The following is a 15956-nucleotide window of genomic DNA, read 5'->3' on the forward strand; positions in this document are numbered from 1 at the left end:
TACGTCTTAAACATTTCCGTGCACAACTACTATGATTTTTCTTAAAGAAGTAGTAACCCTCTTTTACTAAAAGACTCTGTATTTGAAAAGTTTATTATCTAACAAATGCTAAGTCTAAACTTATTCCGACAAGTCTCAATAATCTATTTTAGGAGATGATTTTAATCAGACACAAGTTATACTTACATTTTGATAGTACTAACATTTGTCAACAGAATAAAAACAAGGTCACAAACCCACATAGTGAGGGTTTAATTGCCCCATATCTTTTCATATCTTCTAGGAATAACCTATCACCTTTCAAGCAGATGCCAAAGAGGAGCTCAGAGCAGCAGAGCTCTCTGTATACTTCCTGCCGCATACAGTACCTGAAAGATACCTGGGAAGATAACTGTTGGAGTCCAAAAAGCTTTTTCCTTTAATAACAATAATCTGTAGAGTGATTTAGGGTTAAAGTTTGTTGTTACTGCTATTTTTAACAAATCTATTCATTTAAATGTTACCACAACCCCATGATGCCTTAGAAAAGAGGAGATTGAGGCCCAAAGAAATTAAGTGAATTTGTCCAAGATCACAGCCAGAAAGTAACAGAGCCTGAAATTACACAAAGTCCTCTAATCACAAATCAGTCCTCCTGCTGCTGTACCTTTCACCAGCTCCCAAGGTCCTTCATTAAAATATGATAAAATAAAGGCTTCAGCAGCAAATCATCAAACACGTAACAGCTGAGGGGTGAGACTGGCTCTAGAATAGTCATTTGAATTCCCCCTCCACTTTTTTCCCCATAACCCAGAGGAGGGCCTCCGCAGGGGTCTTGCCCATCTGGCAAATTAATGTAACTTCCTTTAGATCTCACCTTGTATTTTTCTGACTGAAACAACCATGTGGTGTTTTAACTGATTTTGCTTTGGATTATTGCTACTTGTGACACTAGAGACAGAGACAACCAGCAAAACACATGACCAGAAGGGGAACAAAAACTTAAGTCTTGCAGTTAGCACCCTGGATGAAATCCTGACTCCTCCCCCCACTAGCTGTGGGAACTTGGATGAGTTCACTAACCTCCTTGGGCCTGTTTTCCTTCTCTGTAAGGTAGGGATAAGGGCATTTACCTCACAGGGGTTTGTGAAGATGATAGCCATCAATCACATGCATGGATCAGGCACAATGCTCACATGTTAGGCTCTCCTTCACCCCTACAGAGCCCCTTTATTTTTCTTCACTTAAATCTTACAGGAAAAGACAGACTGCCAATGTATAATACATCAAACAAGTAAACCAAGAATCATCTTATATTAAAAAAGAAACCCTGGGGCTGGCCTGGTGGCACAGTGGTTAAAGTGCACAAGTTCCACTTCGGCGGCCCAGGGTTCGCCAGTTCGTATCCCGGGTGTGGACATGGCACCGCTTGGCAAGCCATGCTGTGGTAGGCATCCCACATAGTAGAGGAAGACGGGCATGGATGTTAGCTCAGGGCCAGTCTTCCTCAGCAAAAAGAGGAGGATTAGCAGGAGTTAGCTCAGGGCTAATCTTCCTCACAAAAAAAAAAAAAGAAAGAAAAAGAAACCCTATCTGTGTAGGTATCTAAGTAGCAACTCAAAGAAAAGTTCTTGGTACTAAAATTCAATTGTGCTTTGCATAACTTATATTTTAAGGCAATTGATTAATATCAGACCTGGTGCCTGGAGAAATTTTAGATTTTAAATGCAAAAATTCAAAACATCCTTTCCTGTCTCACAATAACTATAACTGTCTCCATTAAGGCAAAATATAAAATCAAGAACAACACCCTTTTGCTGTTAAACAGAGCAAGGAAGAACTTCTCTCCATGGCTTAACCACACAAACCATTTAATTACCAGCTTTTAAAGACAAAGTCACTGGCAGATGAATCCTGGGCTTGGAACCAGACAAGTTGAATGCCAATTCTGGGTGTCTAGGAAAATCTGGTGAGTTCCCTTAGTATGGAGCATGGATAAACTGCCTAGAAAACTGATAGCAAATTTGCTGCATCTTAAGTGTCAACTATGAGTGACAGTAGAAATCCAGAGCATTATATATGGATGTACTTTGAGGTCAAATCAAAGCTTTTGTGACAGGATCAATCTGCAATGCCGGCCAAGGAGAGAGGAATATGCAGTGAGTCTACTGGCCAGCCATTAGTCATCCATTTCCAGAATCATCTGGACTGGCTGAAAAAAAAAATTAACAACAGCTAACTTATTGCTAGATATTAATGACCACATTACTAGATCAGTGAAATCTCCGGCAAATCTCAATGGCATAAAATAAGTGTTTTTAAAATATAGGTGACAAGCCATAATTCAACTTCTTTTTCCATGGGCATGGGGGAGTCAATGCTGTGTGTTGACATCCCATTTTCTTCTCCTCCTGGACTCACAGCTAGACTTCATTTCCCACCATCTCCTACATTTGGGGAGGAGACTGAGTTCTTGCCAATGGAATATAGGCAGAAATGATATGGAGGCTTGGACCTAAATCTTCCCCAGCAATACTCCCCTTTCCGTCTTCCTCCCTCTGTCAGATAGATGCATAACATCTTAGAGAAGACTCTGAAACCCTAGGTGATAGAATGCCTAGATGAAACCAGCCATCCACAAAAGACTGCTATGTGAGCAAGATATAAAACTTGTCAAGCCACCACCTCTTGGGATTCCCAACTAAGTAGTTCTAGATGAGAGTGACATTCATAGTATCAAGCCACATACTCACACAGGTCAACCAAGACCTGAGCAAAGCAAATCAGAATTCTTCCCTATGATTTTGCAAAACTCTAGCTCTAGGAAGAGAGTCCCTTTCTCTCAGTGCAGATGTGTTGATGTAAGCCTGGGAGCTTTAGTCCACCATGTTTCCACACTCATTGAGGAAATTAATTGGTGAGAATGAAGCAGGGGCTCTACCACTATTGTGTGAAATGGAGGCAAGCGAGACAGGAGGTGGAGGGAGAATCCTGAACAAATACCAGAGAGGCCCAGCTTCATCCTTGCCTTTCCCTCAGATTGGTTACAAGGGCCAAAATCTTCCTCTCTTTGCCCAAACTAGTTTGATCTACATTCCTATAACCTTCAATCAAAACAGTTGTGATTAATATGGGTATAAAGCAAAAGTAAAAATCCTTCAGCCCACAGACAACATTGTGGCATATATTCGACGTGAATATGTATTATGGGCATATACATACTTTAAGAAAAAGAAAATCAAATCCTCTCTCATAAATTGTCTTTCCATGTCAAATATACTTTAAGAACCTCATTTTTCAAGGTTGCCCAGTATCTTATTGTTTGGATACACCACCGTTTTTTAATCAAGTATTTAGGTGTATTCAATTTTGTATTTCTATATACATCGCTGCAACAAACACCCTTGAATGCATATTTTTCTCTATTTTTCCAATAACTCATCTGAGATAAATTTATGGCAATCAAATTGCTGGGTCAAAGGATTTTCAAGAGTTTTGATTAATATTGCCAATATGCTCTCCCAAATATCTGTACCAATTTACACTCCCACAAATTGAATACCCAATTCATACTCCTCCTTTTTAACCTGAAAAAGTAATGCTGAACTCAATAGAAGAAGCACTTCTTCTTTGTGACTTCACAGCATTACAGCATGAAATGATTAGTACAATCCATAAGAAGGACCAATGTTAAATCTCTATTCCACCGAGATACATACATAGAACAGACACTTGACAGAGTAATGTTACTACACCACAGTTCTTCACAAAATGCAATAAAGTATAACTAAAAATTAAGTGACTTCTTTGGAACTGTGATAAGAACTCTTTTAGGAAAAAAAGAACAAGTAGAGAATCACAAAGCAATGTGGAGACGTAGGTGTTAAACAGTCAGTTCAGCCTGTTCATCAGCACGGCCTCAAATTAGCCTTCCATGGAAACTTCCACGGGTACACTCATGTTCATTCAAGCGCAGCCAAAACCAGAATGTTAAGTGTTAAAATACTTGATAAAGGGACCAGAAAAACTTGAATACACTGTAACCCTGTTGGGTAGGGAAACAAAAATAACCAAACTTCCTTAAGCCATGGGATAACGGAATTATTTAGCTTGATGATGGAGGGTCTGTAAGCTGTATAATTTGATGTTCACTACCAAGATGATAGTATTATAGGGAGCTTTAAAAAACTGTATTTCAGCCCTTAAGAAAGAATCAAATTATTTTCTGATATCTTTTTAATATTTACCTTGAGGAAAAGAATTACAGAGGATGGTGATGTGAAAAGAACTGGCTTTGGAAAGAATAGGAGAAAGGTAAAATTCTTCAATGGGACAATTTCTTAACATAAATTTTCATAACTTTAGTTTTTTTCTTTGGTGTTAACAGATTAACAAATGAAACCAGTGAAGTATGGCATGACCATACTCAGATACACTTAATATATATGGTGATTATGAAGGGTTATTTTTGTTTTTTTTGTTTTAGATTTTTTACTAGTTAAGCCTCATCTGTAAAATTCTGTTATTTCAGTGGTGATAGTTAAGGAATGTTATAAATTATATCACGACAATAACAGACAAACTAAATGGCCTTTAAATTAAAGTTTGTTTTCATACATAGTTTTCAGAGGACTTTCAACTAAATTACATGTCTGTAATCTTTTTAGTCTTCGTTGTCACCAGCGACTTAGGTAGCAATCTTTGGTGTCACCACCATGACCCAAGAACCAAGCAAAAGACAGGAAGAAGGAAAAGATAAGAAGTGGTCAGCTTGCGGGACAAGCCCTGGAATGCCACTGAGGACTGCTTCATGACTGTCCATGTGTCAGAAGTGCCCTGGGTTACTTTTGCATTTACAGTGAATTTAAATTCAGACCATTAAAGTGTATGTGTTTGTGTACGTATATGTAAGACACACACACACACGTATATACATATATGATCAAATATTTTGACATTTCCTGCATGACCCACACAGAGGATATTTTCAGGCACAGATACAGCAATCAGAACTAGGTGAACAAAGTAACCACCCATTAGGGCACCTACTCAAGACAGACAGATTCGAATTAGTCTCTATTAACACATAGAGAATGTGTAATTTTGCCTCTTTGAGACTCAGCTTCCTCATCTGTAAAAATGAAGAGCTTGGACAGCTTCTAAGATTCTCTTCAGCCTAGAAGGCCCTCCAGATTTGGCCCCCGTCCACATCAGATCTCATCTCTTAACGTTCTTGGCCCTTTTGAACTCAGTGTTCCAGCAACTCTTAACTTTTTAAATTCCTAGAATGTGCTTGCTCTCTCTGAGCCTCTTCCTAGATGACAGTCTGCAGCAGCCCGTGTCCACACCTCACCCAGCTAAGCCCCACTCTTCAATTCTAGGCTTAAACATCACTTCCTCTGCCATATACCTCCATAGTGGTCTTCGCCTCCTCTGTTCAAACTTAGTTCTTTTTGAACCACCTGTAATTATTTCTTTTATTTTCTGTCTCCCCTACTAAGCCGCGAGTCTCAGATGCCAAGAGTTGTGTGTATCTTGTTCACCACGTTCTCCCTATCTCCTGGAAAAATTCCTGGCATTTAGTAAATGCCCAAATATTTGTTAAATGAATAAATAATGGGATTGTGCTAAATAAGCTACTGAAAGACTCAATATTGAAAGTAATTTCTAATTTCTTCAAACAGGTCATTAAAAGCCAGATTAACTATGCTAACATTTATTGTTCTCTTTACAAAGGTAAAGCAATCCACAGATTCAGCTTCAGTTTGTCCCCTCACTGCTTTTCTAACACCCTAAAGTTAATAGTAATTTTACCATGTTAGCGAATAATATCACTATATAGATAGTGAATAATATCATTTCAGTGAAAATTAAGAGTATGGAGCTACTTTTGAAATAATGCTTTTCTTCCATAACTACCCTTACCATCCATAATGTATGTACTTAAAAATTGTAAAGCGGCTATTAAAAAGCAATGCTACCCAATTTATCCAACTCAAAACAAACTACAACATACAGGTGCAAAGGTACACACACAAAACACTAGCGAAGAATCTTCTCTACATTAACATCTAATCATCTACCATAATCATTGACGACAGGCACCAAGAGAAGTACACAGATGCTTTAAATCCACAACCAAAATGCTTCATATCAAGGACATAATTTTCCCCAAATTAAATTGTTATCATATCAAAGGAATCCAAGTATTGAGAGACTGTCAGGAAATGCACATTAACTATGTACATTTAAGGAATTCAATGTTTCTTTTATTTATTTCCCTCCAACATCACACTTCTATTGCCTTTATAACCTTGAGAGAAAATGGATCAAGTCTAACTCCTTGTTATTCTAAAAGGCTAGCAAGTAAAGGTAAAATCTTTAAATAGAAAGTTTATAAGAAAAAAAAGGGTCTAAAATTTGGGAAATGTGTAACAAAAAATAATTCAGCAAATGTTTACCAAAACCTGCTCTTATGCTATGTTTGGTGTTAGGGATAAGGCAGCCTCAATGAGACTGAAGACGAGAGGAAGAAAAAAACCACTCAACAGAATCCCCGTACAGTTCCATGAGGTACCTGCACAGGGGCTCATCTAAGTACTAAGAGGAATGACTAAAGCTAGCTTCTAGAAATGAGATTTTTAAAAAATTTTTTGTGGTCAGGCAGATTCACCCTGAGATAACATCTGTTGTCAATCTTCCTCCTTTTTTTTTTTTTTTTTTGCTTGAGGAAGATTAGCCCTGAGATAACATCTGTGTCAATCTTCCTCTACATTGTATATGGGATGCCTCCACAGCATGACTGACGAGTGGAGTAGGCCTAAGTTCAGGATCCAAACCCATAAACCTGGGCCACTGAAGCGGAGCATATGAACTTTAACCACTTGGCCATGGGGCCGGCCCCCTAGAAATGAGATTTTTAAACTACATTAAAACAGAGAAACAGTATGTGCAAAGGCCCAAAAGTAACACAGAGTATAGTAAATCTAATGAATTTCAAAGCTGCTCAGCAACGAACTATGGGATGTGGGCACACAGGCAAGAAAAGAGGTTAGAAAAACAGGCTGATTCCATTTCTAGCATACAGGTGGACTATTAAGAAAAAAATACCTGATAACCTAGATAAACATTACAGGTATTCTTCCACCTATTTGGTTGAACTTACAAGAAAATAAAAGCAATCCTCAGGGCCAAAACAGAAAGAAGATGTAGAAAACCCCATGGTAAACTGATCCTGAAGAGAAGGCTCCCAGAAGCCATGTGTTAATCTGAGCGGCCAGAGGGTTAGGTTTGAACAGCCCTGTGGGGAACCGGAGACACGGCCTTTGGGACTAAGCAAGGTGGCTATTTGGAACTAAGACCTCCAAATAAAGCTGGGATCCTCAAAGGGCTGCTCCCCTGGTAAATTAGGAGGAAAAACACAAAAAAGAACACCTTCCATCAAAGGAGGACAACTAGAAAAACTTGACCCAGTCAACCTAGGTTCTTGGCAGACGTGGCAGAAAAAGATCTCTGGGGCATTTACAACCATAGCTTTCCCCTTGCCCATTTGTGATTCAATTTAGACTACAGATTCACACTCCCCTATCCACAACCCTTAGAGTCATATGTTTCAGAATTTACGATTTTTCAGATCTTGTAAAATCTGAAAACATGGTGCATACAACATATATTAAGTAATCCAGTATAATTTGGACAGTACACCATAATATGACAATTAATATTTCTGTAGTTCAACATATGAACCATCATGATAGGTAGTATAGAGGCAATGTCAGGTCAAGTTTGCCACCAAATGATTTATAAAAAGAATTTTAGTCTTCTGAGCTTTTAAGATTTTCAAATTATGGATAAGGATTATGGACGCTGACCAGCACTAGATGGGAATTTCTAAGAGCAGAAATGAACTGAAGGTGCTCCCAGGATGATAGCACTTGTGCAGCAACAGGAAACATAAATCCTCTCTAGACGCTCCTAGGCTCCCCAGGATTCCCACAGATGAAGTCCTAGCCAGCATGATCTCAGAGTCCAAAATTACAGCATAAGAGGAAACAAATCATGACTGACCAGAAACAGAACTTCATGTAATAGATCTATGAGACAGAGAATATAAAATGTAAAAAAGGAAATCAAAAATGTGAGCAAGAAATGTTATCCAAAAAAGGGACAAATTTTAAAAACTTTGAAAATGAAAAATACAAATGAATAAAATTAAAAAGTAAGGATGAGTAAAAGCAAATAAGACACAGCTAAAGAGAGAATTAATAAACTGGAAAATACCTGAAAAACAAGGCGTGCTGAACAGTAAACATCAGAAACTATGAAAGGTATATTTAGAGATATAAGGATATAATGAGAAAGTATGTCACATGTATAATAATATTTGAAGGAGAGAAGAGAGAGAACAGGTGTAGGCAACAACTGATGATAATTGAAATGCTGAAAATTTTCCAGAACTGACAAGAGACAAGAATTCCCAGATTTAGGAAATCCAACAAGTTCAAAATAAGATAAAAGGAAAGCTACATGTAAACACATATACACTACAGAGGGACAAGACAAGATTTTAAAAGCAGCCACAAAAACAGAGATTATCTAAAGTCACGTAGACCAACAGATGACTTAAGAGCAACAACAGAAGCCAAAAGACTGAAATATTATCTTCAAGGAGAAAATAACTGTCAGTCTAAAATTGTACATCCAGATAAACTATCCTTCAAAAATGTGGGTAAAGATTTTTTTAGACAAAAACAGAGTTTACTACTAAAGAGCCTCACTGAAGGAGTTTCAAAAGGATATAGTTCAAGAAACCCTCAGACATACAAAGGAATGGTGAGCAAAAATGTGAAGGCAGATACATCTAAATACACACTGCCTGTCACATAATAAAGTCTAGCTTTGGGGTTTCAAACTATGGTGGCACTAAAACAACAGACAATAATAGCATGTAATTAAGAAGTAAGCGATTGGAATGAAAAGTTTCTAAACTTCTTTTCTTTGGGAGGAAAAAAAGAGATACTGATCTACTTTAGACTTTAAGTGTGCATATTAAATTTTTAAGGGTAATCACTAAGAGAACAGAAATAGTATATATAGCTCCCAAACTACAGAAGAGGAAAGTGAGAATTAAACTAAAAACTCAAGCAACTGAAAGGAGGAGGCAAAAAACCACGCGTGGAGAACGGATAAGGGCACATCACTACCATCATGTATCAGTTGTTAAGAGTGGTGGGAGCAGAAGTAACAGCGCTAGGAGTAGCCACAGTAGCAACAACAGCAATTGCACCAGTGATGATGAGTAGTAATAGCGGAAGTAATAACTGATGATCATTGCACGTTTGTGTGTCAAACTCTGGGCTAGGAATTTTATACGCATTATCTCATCTGGGCTAGGAATTTTATATGCATTAGCTCACCTATTCTTCGTCAAAAATGAGGTAGGTACTATTACCAATCTTCATTTTAAAAATGAAGTTTATTACTGGTCTAATCCAAGGCAGAAGACAGGTAAAGAAGATTCCAAAGATTTTTAAATAACTGATCACCCACTAGACGAGAGATGAGGGATAACCCTCAGGTTAGTGGCATGGGCAATGAGGTGGGCAATATCTGACATCTAACAGCAATTCTAGTATTTCATATATGATTTAAGCCAATCAAAGACACAATATCCCGAGAGGTAGGGAGCTGTGTTTGTTTTCTTTGGAATGGTGAGTTTCTGTTTCAAGAAGCTTGGTTGAGAAAGAAAAGCAAGCGACGACAGGCTGCTTGCTGAAGAGGCCACAGTGTCGGAGAAGAGCTGTGTGTAGGTGGTGTTCCTTGTTTCTTTTAAATGGAGATACTTGAAAATGCTTATAAGAGAGATACAAGAAGAGGTTAGAGATATGGATGACAGACAGAATAAATGATGCAGAAAGAAGGAGAGTTATAATTTAAAACAAAAGTGCTAACTCTAGGAAAATAATCAAGCGGTCAGGCCAAAATGCAAAACCACCCAAAGCAGGCAAAGACCTAGCTTCCCTCTCCTGAGTAGCCAGGAATGGAACAGCACAAAATCCTTCAGAAGACATTACATCCTCCTTAGAAACATGTAAGAGAGAAACCTTATGTACCCATGGGGGGTGGGGGGGAGGCGGGGTGTCTGCACCCACTTGTGAGAGCAGAACAGCTAAAGCGACAGCGAGGTCGTACAATTTTCCCTCTGGGTACAATTTTCCCTCTGGTTTGTGCTTTCACCCAACTGCCCCAAGGAAGACTACACCATTTCTTACTGATACATCATCGTGCAGTTGACATCGGGTATGCCATTCAACTGTTCTCCCCTTTATGAGAAACAGAGACAGAGCACATTACATAAACACCTAAGAAAAAACAGACAGCCAACACTTCCCTTCACAAGCAAACAATGTATTTCTCTGTAAAGGGAAAGGAATTTACAAACAAAGTGAAACTGAAGAATAAATATTTTTAATGGCAAGAAGCATGGCTTTTCAAAGTATTTAACTGCACCATGATTATATATGAAGTCCCAGTGGCTGCTGGCTCAGGAGCTGAGTCACCTAAAATACAACTCTGTAAGGAAAGCGTCCTCAGCCCTCAGGGAGCAGGGTTATATGTCACTTCTGACCTTCTTTACCAAGTTACTGAAACCGAGATAATCTCCGAAGAACACCCTACGCCAGATCAATCAATCTGAAGAGAGAGGGTGAGATATTCCACGGATATTTATTTGTGAAAAACTAAGAGAAAGACCATGGCAACTAAGTGCACAGATTAAATTACAAACAAGATTTCAGCAGCCATTTATTAAACACTAAAACTAATATGGCAATGTACCAAAAATCTAGATTTTAATCTAAAGTGCTGCAAGCTAATAATGCAATTAAGATACTAATTTACCTACTGTATTTTTTATATATTATTCCATATATATAATTTTTTAAATCACTAGAGCAACTTTTAAACAATCAACTTGAGTTACCAATTTTATACTGGTTCTATGAAAGTACCTGCTTAACCACTTTGATTGCCAAAGGAGGAAAAATATCTGAAGTGACCCAAATATATTTAACACTACATCATAAAAAAAGATTTCTCTGAAAATGTGGAAGGAAAAAGATCCAGAAAAAAAATCCTTATTGTTCCACCAGCTGATATAAAGCCTACTGTTGTAAGTCATTTCTAAAGCATGCTGCCTCCCATTGCCTAAGAATGCCACTCTTCTGCTTCCCCTGCTTCTGCCAACCGCTCAAGCTCACAGGATCTCTTCTCACCCACTGGGAAGCTGGGCACCATCCGAGAACGTCACAGGACCACATAGATTTATGGTATGAATGACAATCGGCTTGAACGCTCTTCATAAATTTGTTTCCCCCATCTCTTCTTGACCGCCTAAAAAAAGAATATTGACTGTTCTAAACCCTCTCCTCACTTAGGCCGGGTCTTCTGGTGAAATGAGGATGAAGGCACAGAGTGTGCCTTGGTATAGAAAACGAGAGAATATATTTAAACAATAACAAATAGTTAAGTGAGAAGTGGAATTAAAGTAAAATACATTTACAGCAAGTTAGCACAGTTCTCCTGGTGAAAGCTACCCTAGGGTTTAGTAAACTTTTATACACATTGTTCCAGCTAATTTTATTCAATAAACTTTGCTTACTTTTTGGATCTTGGCACTCTAGAATGCTCTGTATGTGATCACAAATACAGATAAGGTATCAACTGAATTAGTGTGCAAAGAACATGTCTATAAATCAAAATATATTTTATATATAAGCAAGCTTATGTAAAGCAAACAAGCTTTTAGTTTAAACTTTCATTCTATGTTTACTCACCAAATTTCTTACTTATTAGCAGCTATTTTCTGAATAAAATTAAAATAGCAGGAATTTTTGTGGTAATTTGTGAATATTTGCCCTAAATAAAAGATAGTCCCTGTCTCCCACTACCTTTACCAGATGTTCTTATAAGAAATACAATCTTATTTTTTCTTAATTTGAGAGGAAAAGAATCACTTATAAAATGCCAATATCTCTCAAAAATTAGATTCAGAACTTGAATCACTTGTTTATTATGTGGGATAAGCTCATTATTAAAAACCTTCAAGAGCTTGAGAATGGAAAATAAATAGGATTACTGATAACTAACTTGGCTTTTCATAAGATTTGGTTTGATGTTAATAATAACTGCCTAAGTGTGAATTTTGCTGATGTTAAACAGGGCATTTTAACAATATAACATATATACAAAAGTTCCTAAGAGCTATTAACCAAAATGAATCTTACACCACGGCTGTACAACTTTCCAAATTTGCCCCTTGCAGGCGTTACTTCGGGCCAACTCTATCTTGTTGTTGTTTAACCTTGACACAGCACTGGGGTAGGCAGTGGGGGCCCTGCTGGATCTTGTTACTTTATTATTTGACTGGGCTCTCCTTTAGACCATCAACTATAAAACAGAAAAGGAAGAGCAACTGAAATGTGCAACCGTTGTAACCAAGAAGGTGAATCCTCCCCGAGTCCTGTATGTTTTATGTGGTTTCAAGTAGGTACACAAAGTTACAAGGGAAAGGAAGTGAGGATGTGCAGATGGACCCAGAAAAACTAATGTCAAACTAACACTGGCCAGGTGTTTAATTTTCATGTGCAAAGGGCAACATTATCATAGTAAGGTAGAGTATGGAATAAAAATTTTACATAATCCAAAGTACCTTAAAATATATAATCCTTAGATTATTAAGGTTAACCACACCCTTTAAGTTTAATATATAACTGCTGATTGTGGTGAAGCTTTTCCAAATATATTTTTCCTCCAAGAAACACAGTGATAGTGAAAAAAAAATTAAAAAATCTGAGAATATATGTCTAGAGTTTCCTTATCTCCACCTTCTCAACATGTGTAATTCTGCCCCAAGATGTTAATAATTTCTTCAAATGTATAAATTATGTACCATTAAGCATCATTTTACAAATCACCATAATTAATAATTTTCTTGCCTATCAACCTAAAAAATTCTTTTAAACTAGCACTTTAAATAATATTAAATACACATTTCATCAAGTGTCTGAACCCATTCAATTAAAAAAAATCACAGAACCATAAATTCTATTCTTATAATCTTCCAATCTCAACTCCAAACTAAAAGGTTACACACAAATCAAACTAACTATAAATTAAAATTTTTTTGGTTTCAAATCCCCAGTTCCACATTTTGTGCTCTTTTCCTCCCAACTAGTATTTAATATTTTCAAAACTAAAACGTTACTTAAGATTGCTTCAGTGCCTATAGGGAAACTTAGTTATGTGTTTGAAGTTTTAATAACAGGCGTGACTCACTTTTATAACCGGTGTGTTACTGAAAACCTGTGGATAAATTACTAAGGTAGTCTACTGTTATTTAAAGGAACTTCACAAGGAATTCTGAGTAAGATGCCCTGTTACAATGCATGTAAACATAACATTATTTATATACTCAGATTTTCCATGTCATATTTTCTTAAAATGAGACATACTGGTAATGTGATATCTAGCTTTCCAAATTCTACCCTAAGGTTGTTTTTAAGCGAAGATAATTTACTTCATGACTTACTAGAAAAATAAAATATTAAAAAGACAAACCAGTGCTCCTCAGTGCTTGGCTTTTGCTCATTTTTTTAGGCAACAGCACTGAAAACTTTTCACACACATCACAGAAACTGTGCACGGGCTGTGATGCTCAATTTCACACAAAGCCATGCAAACAGGATGGGTGTTTCGAAGATTAGAGCGTTCAGGCTAATACGGTCCCTTTTCTCCCCCGCTCAATAGAAATAAATAAATAAATAAATAAACCACAGAAGGCAGTTAAGCACAGTGGTTAAAAGCTATGAAAATTAATTACCCTGTCTGAACCTACTAAGCAGTGATAAATTAAAATGTAAAGTCCAGGGCCTGGCATACAAATGCTCAATAAATGTTTGGCTCTTATGATTACGCATATTAATAATTCAATATCAGTTCCTACTTCAGCTGCTTTCTTTAAATACGAAACCTTACCCCTATGTTCCACAACTTCAAAACTACCCCACTCACTAACATATGCTGGAGATACCGGAAAACCTCTCACCTTGAAAATTTTTTAGACTTTTCCAGATCTAAAAGATTAAGGTGACTAAATATTTAGATATGGAAAAGTTAGTCTTCATCTGAATAATGTTTTAATGAAATGCTCAAATCTGTGAATGTTCTCTGAAATGTATCAATATATTGATCATTTTCATAGCATTTAGCAAATCCATATCCTATAGGTTTTTCATTAGGAGGATTTGCTAGACTGACACATACCTTTAAGACATGAGTCATCCTTCCAGAGTTGGGGAAACTGATGGAAAGATGGCTAAATGATTCAGCAGCTGCAGCAAAATGAGCTGGTCATGAATTTATAATTTCCACTTCTGTTAGGTGCCCCGGCCATGGTGGCCTCTCTCATCCTGGACTGCATATGTAACACATGATACCATAATCAACACATTTTGTTAAAATTCCTTCAGGAAAGGAATGGTGTTTCCCCCTCAGACAGCTTCTAGAAGCAACGTTATGCAATTTTATGAGACAAGGTACACAAGGCTGGATAGCCCTTATGGTGCCCAGCTGTAAGCTTCATCAAGCTTTGCTTATACAGATAACAGGACTAGAGTCACTTCTAACACTGGTGCCATTTTCTCAGCTACACAAGGCAGACACTGGGAAAAGCCTGAAGCAAAAGAAAACCAGAAAATGGGCAAAGGAAACCAGATGGGAAATGCGTGTGGTTATACCTGTGTCTTCCACGCCAACTCTGAGCTTTACCAACAAACATCACAACAGATCCGAAGCAGGTCAACAGACAATCTATTTTGATGAGGTCTTATTTCTAGGGAGCTTCACTACCCAAAGCAGGTGAAGGCCTTTTTCTAAGCATCCCCATCTGCCCTTCTATACCAAAAGACTTACTATGTTAATCGAATGAAACATTTCAGAAACATATAGATTCCAAACTACATTAAAGCCTTTTTCCATCAAATAACCAATATGAAAAAAAAATTATCAATTAAATGTTTTCATCTAAAACTGCACCTCAAATGCTGAGAAAGCACATCCATTTTGTGACCACGACACAGTCACTCCACCCAGCAGTTTCTGAGAATGGGACAAAGAAGTGTGCCAGGATGTGTAAAATGAAATCGCCATCATCCATGCAGTGCAATGTCCTCACTCAACAGCCTGAATTCCTTTCAGTTTGGTGTGGTTACATACAACACACAAAATCTCAGCAACAACACTGAAAAAGATGACACTATTTTAAAACAATCCAAAATGTATTTGGGAAACAACTAGGGTGACAAGTTTGACCTTCCATGAATCCGCCTTTTTTTTTTTGGTTATGACTGTGCAACCCCTGATTTCCTCTAACTTGGGGGGGGGGGGCGTGTGGAGAAAGAAAAAAAGAGGTGAACAGCACCTAATCCAGAACGTTCAATTTCTCCCTATTTCATAGTGTTTATATATACACACACACACACACACATACGTGTATACATTTTTTTCTCCACCAAGACCTTGGAGGTAAAGAGGAGGAAAAAAAATGGCCAGGAGACAAGGTTTCAGGGTTGACCCAGAAGGACACCTCCACGGCTGGAGATTTCCAGCTCAGGGGCAGCCCAGCTGGGAGTTCTGAAGGCTGCAGCATCACCGACAGCGAGCTCCGGCCGCGCCGCTGGCATACACGGCGGCTCTGCCGTGCGCATGTCCCACTTATATAAAGAGATGCTTACAGTCCAGGTGCTTTTTCTTGGGGCCCATCACTTCATGAGTGGTGGCTTTGCAGACCGCTCTCGCTACAGCGGAGCCTGTGACGCTGTACTGAGCGGCGGCGATCCGATCCGTGAGCGTTTGGCCCGACATCTTCTCCGGCAGTCTCTACCGCCTCCTCTTCTGCGGGAAAGAAGGGGACATGGTCC

At 38.0% G+C, this 15956-nt stretch overlaps 1 protein-coding gene across 50 annotated transcripts in view; it reads right to left on the reverse strand.

Moving 5' to 3' along the window:
* The window catches only part of SNAP91 (synaptosome associated protein 91), a 141696-nt gene that overhangs the window by 124188 nt on the left and 1552 nt on the right, over positions 1-15956 (reverse strand). For all 50 annotated transcript variants that reach the window (XR_011422578.1, XR_011422577.1, XR_011422576.1 and 47 more), the window contains exon 2: positions 15771-15930. Coding sequence is in view for 42 of the 50 variants with exons in the window: in XM_070225264.1 (XP_070081365.1) it covers positions 15771-15900 (130 nt within the window). In the remaining 8 variants the exon portion in view is untranslated. The remainder of the gene's footprint in view (positions 1-15770; positions 15931-15956) is intronic.

Source organism: Equus caballus, chromosome 10 (genome assembly GCF_041296265.1).
Source record: "Equus caballus isolate H_3958 breed thoroughbred chromosome 10, TB-T2T, whole genome shotgun sequence".
In the NCBI taxonomy this organism is placed as follows: domain Eukaryota; kingdom Metazoa; phylum Chordata; class Mammalia; order Perissodactyla; family Equidae; genus Equus; species Equus caballus.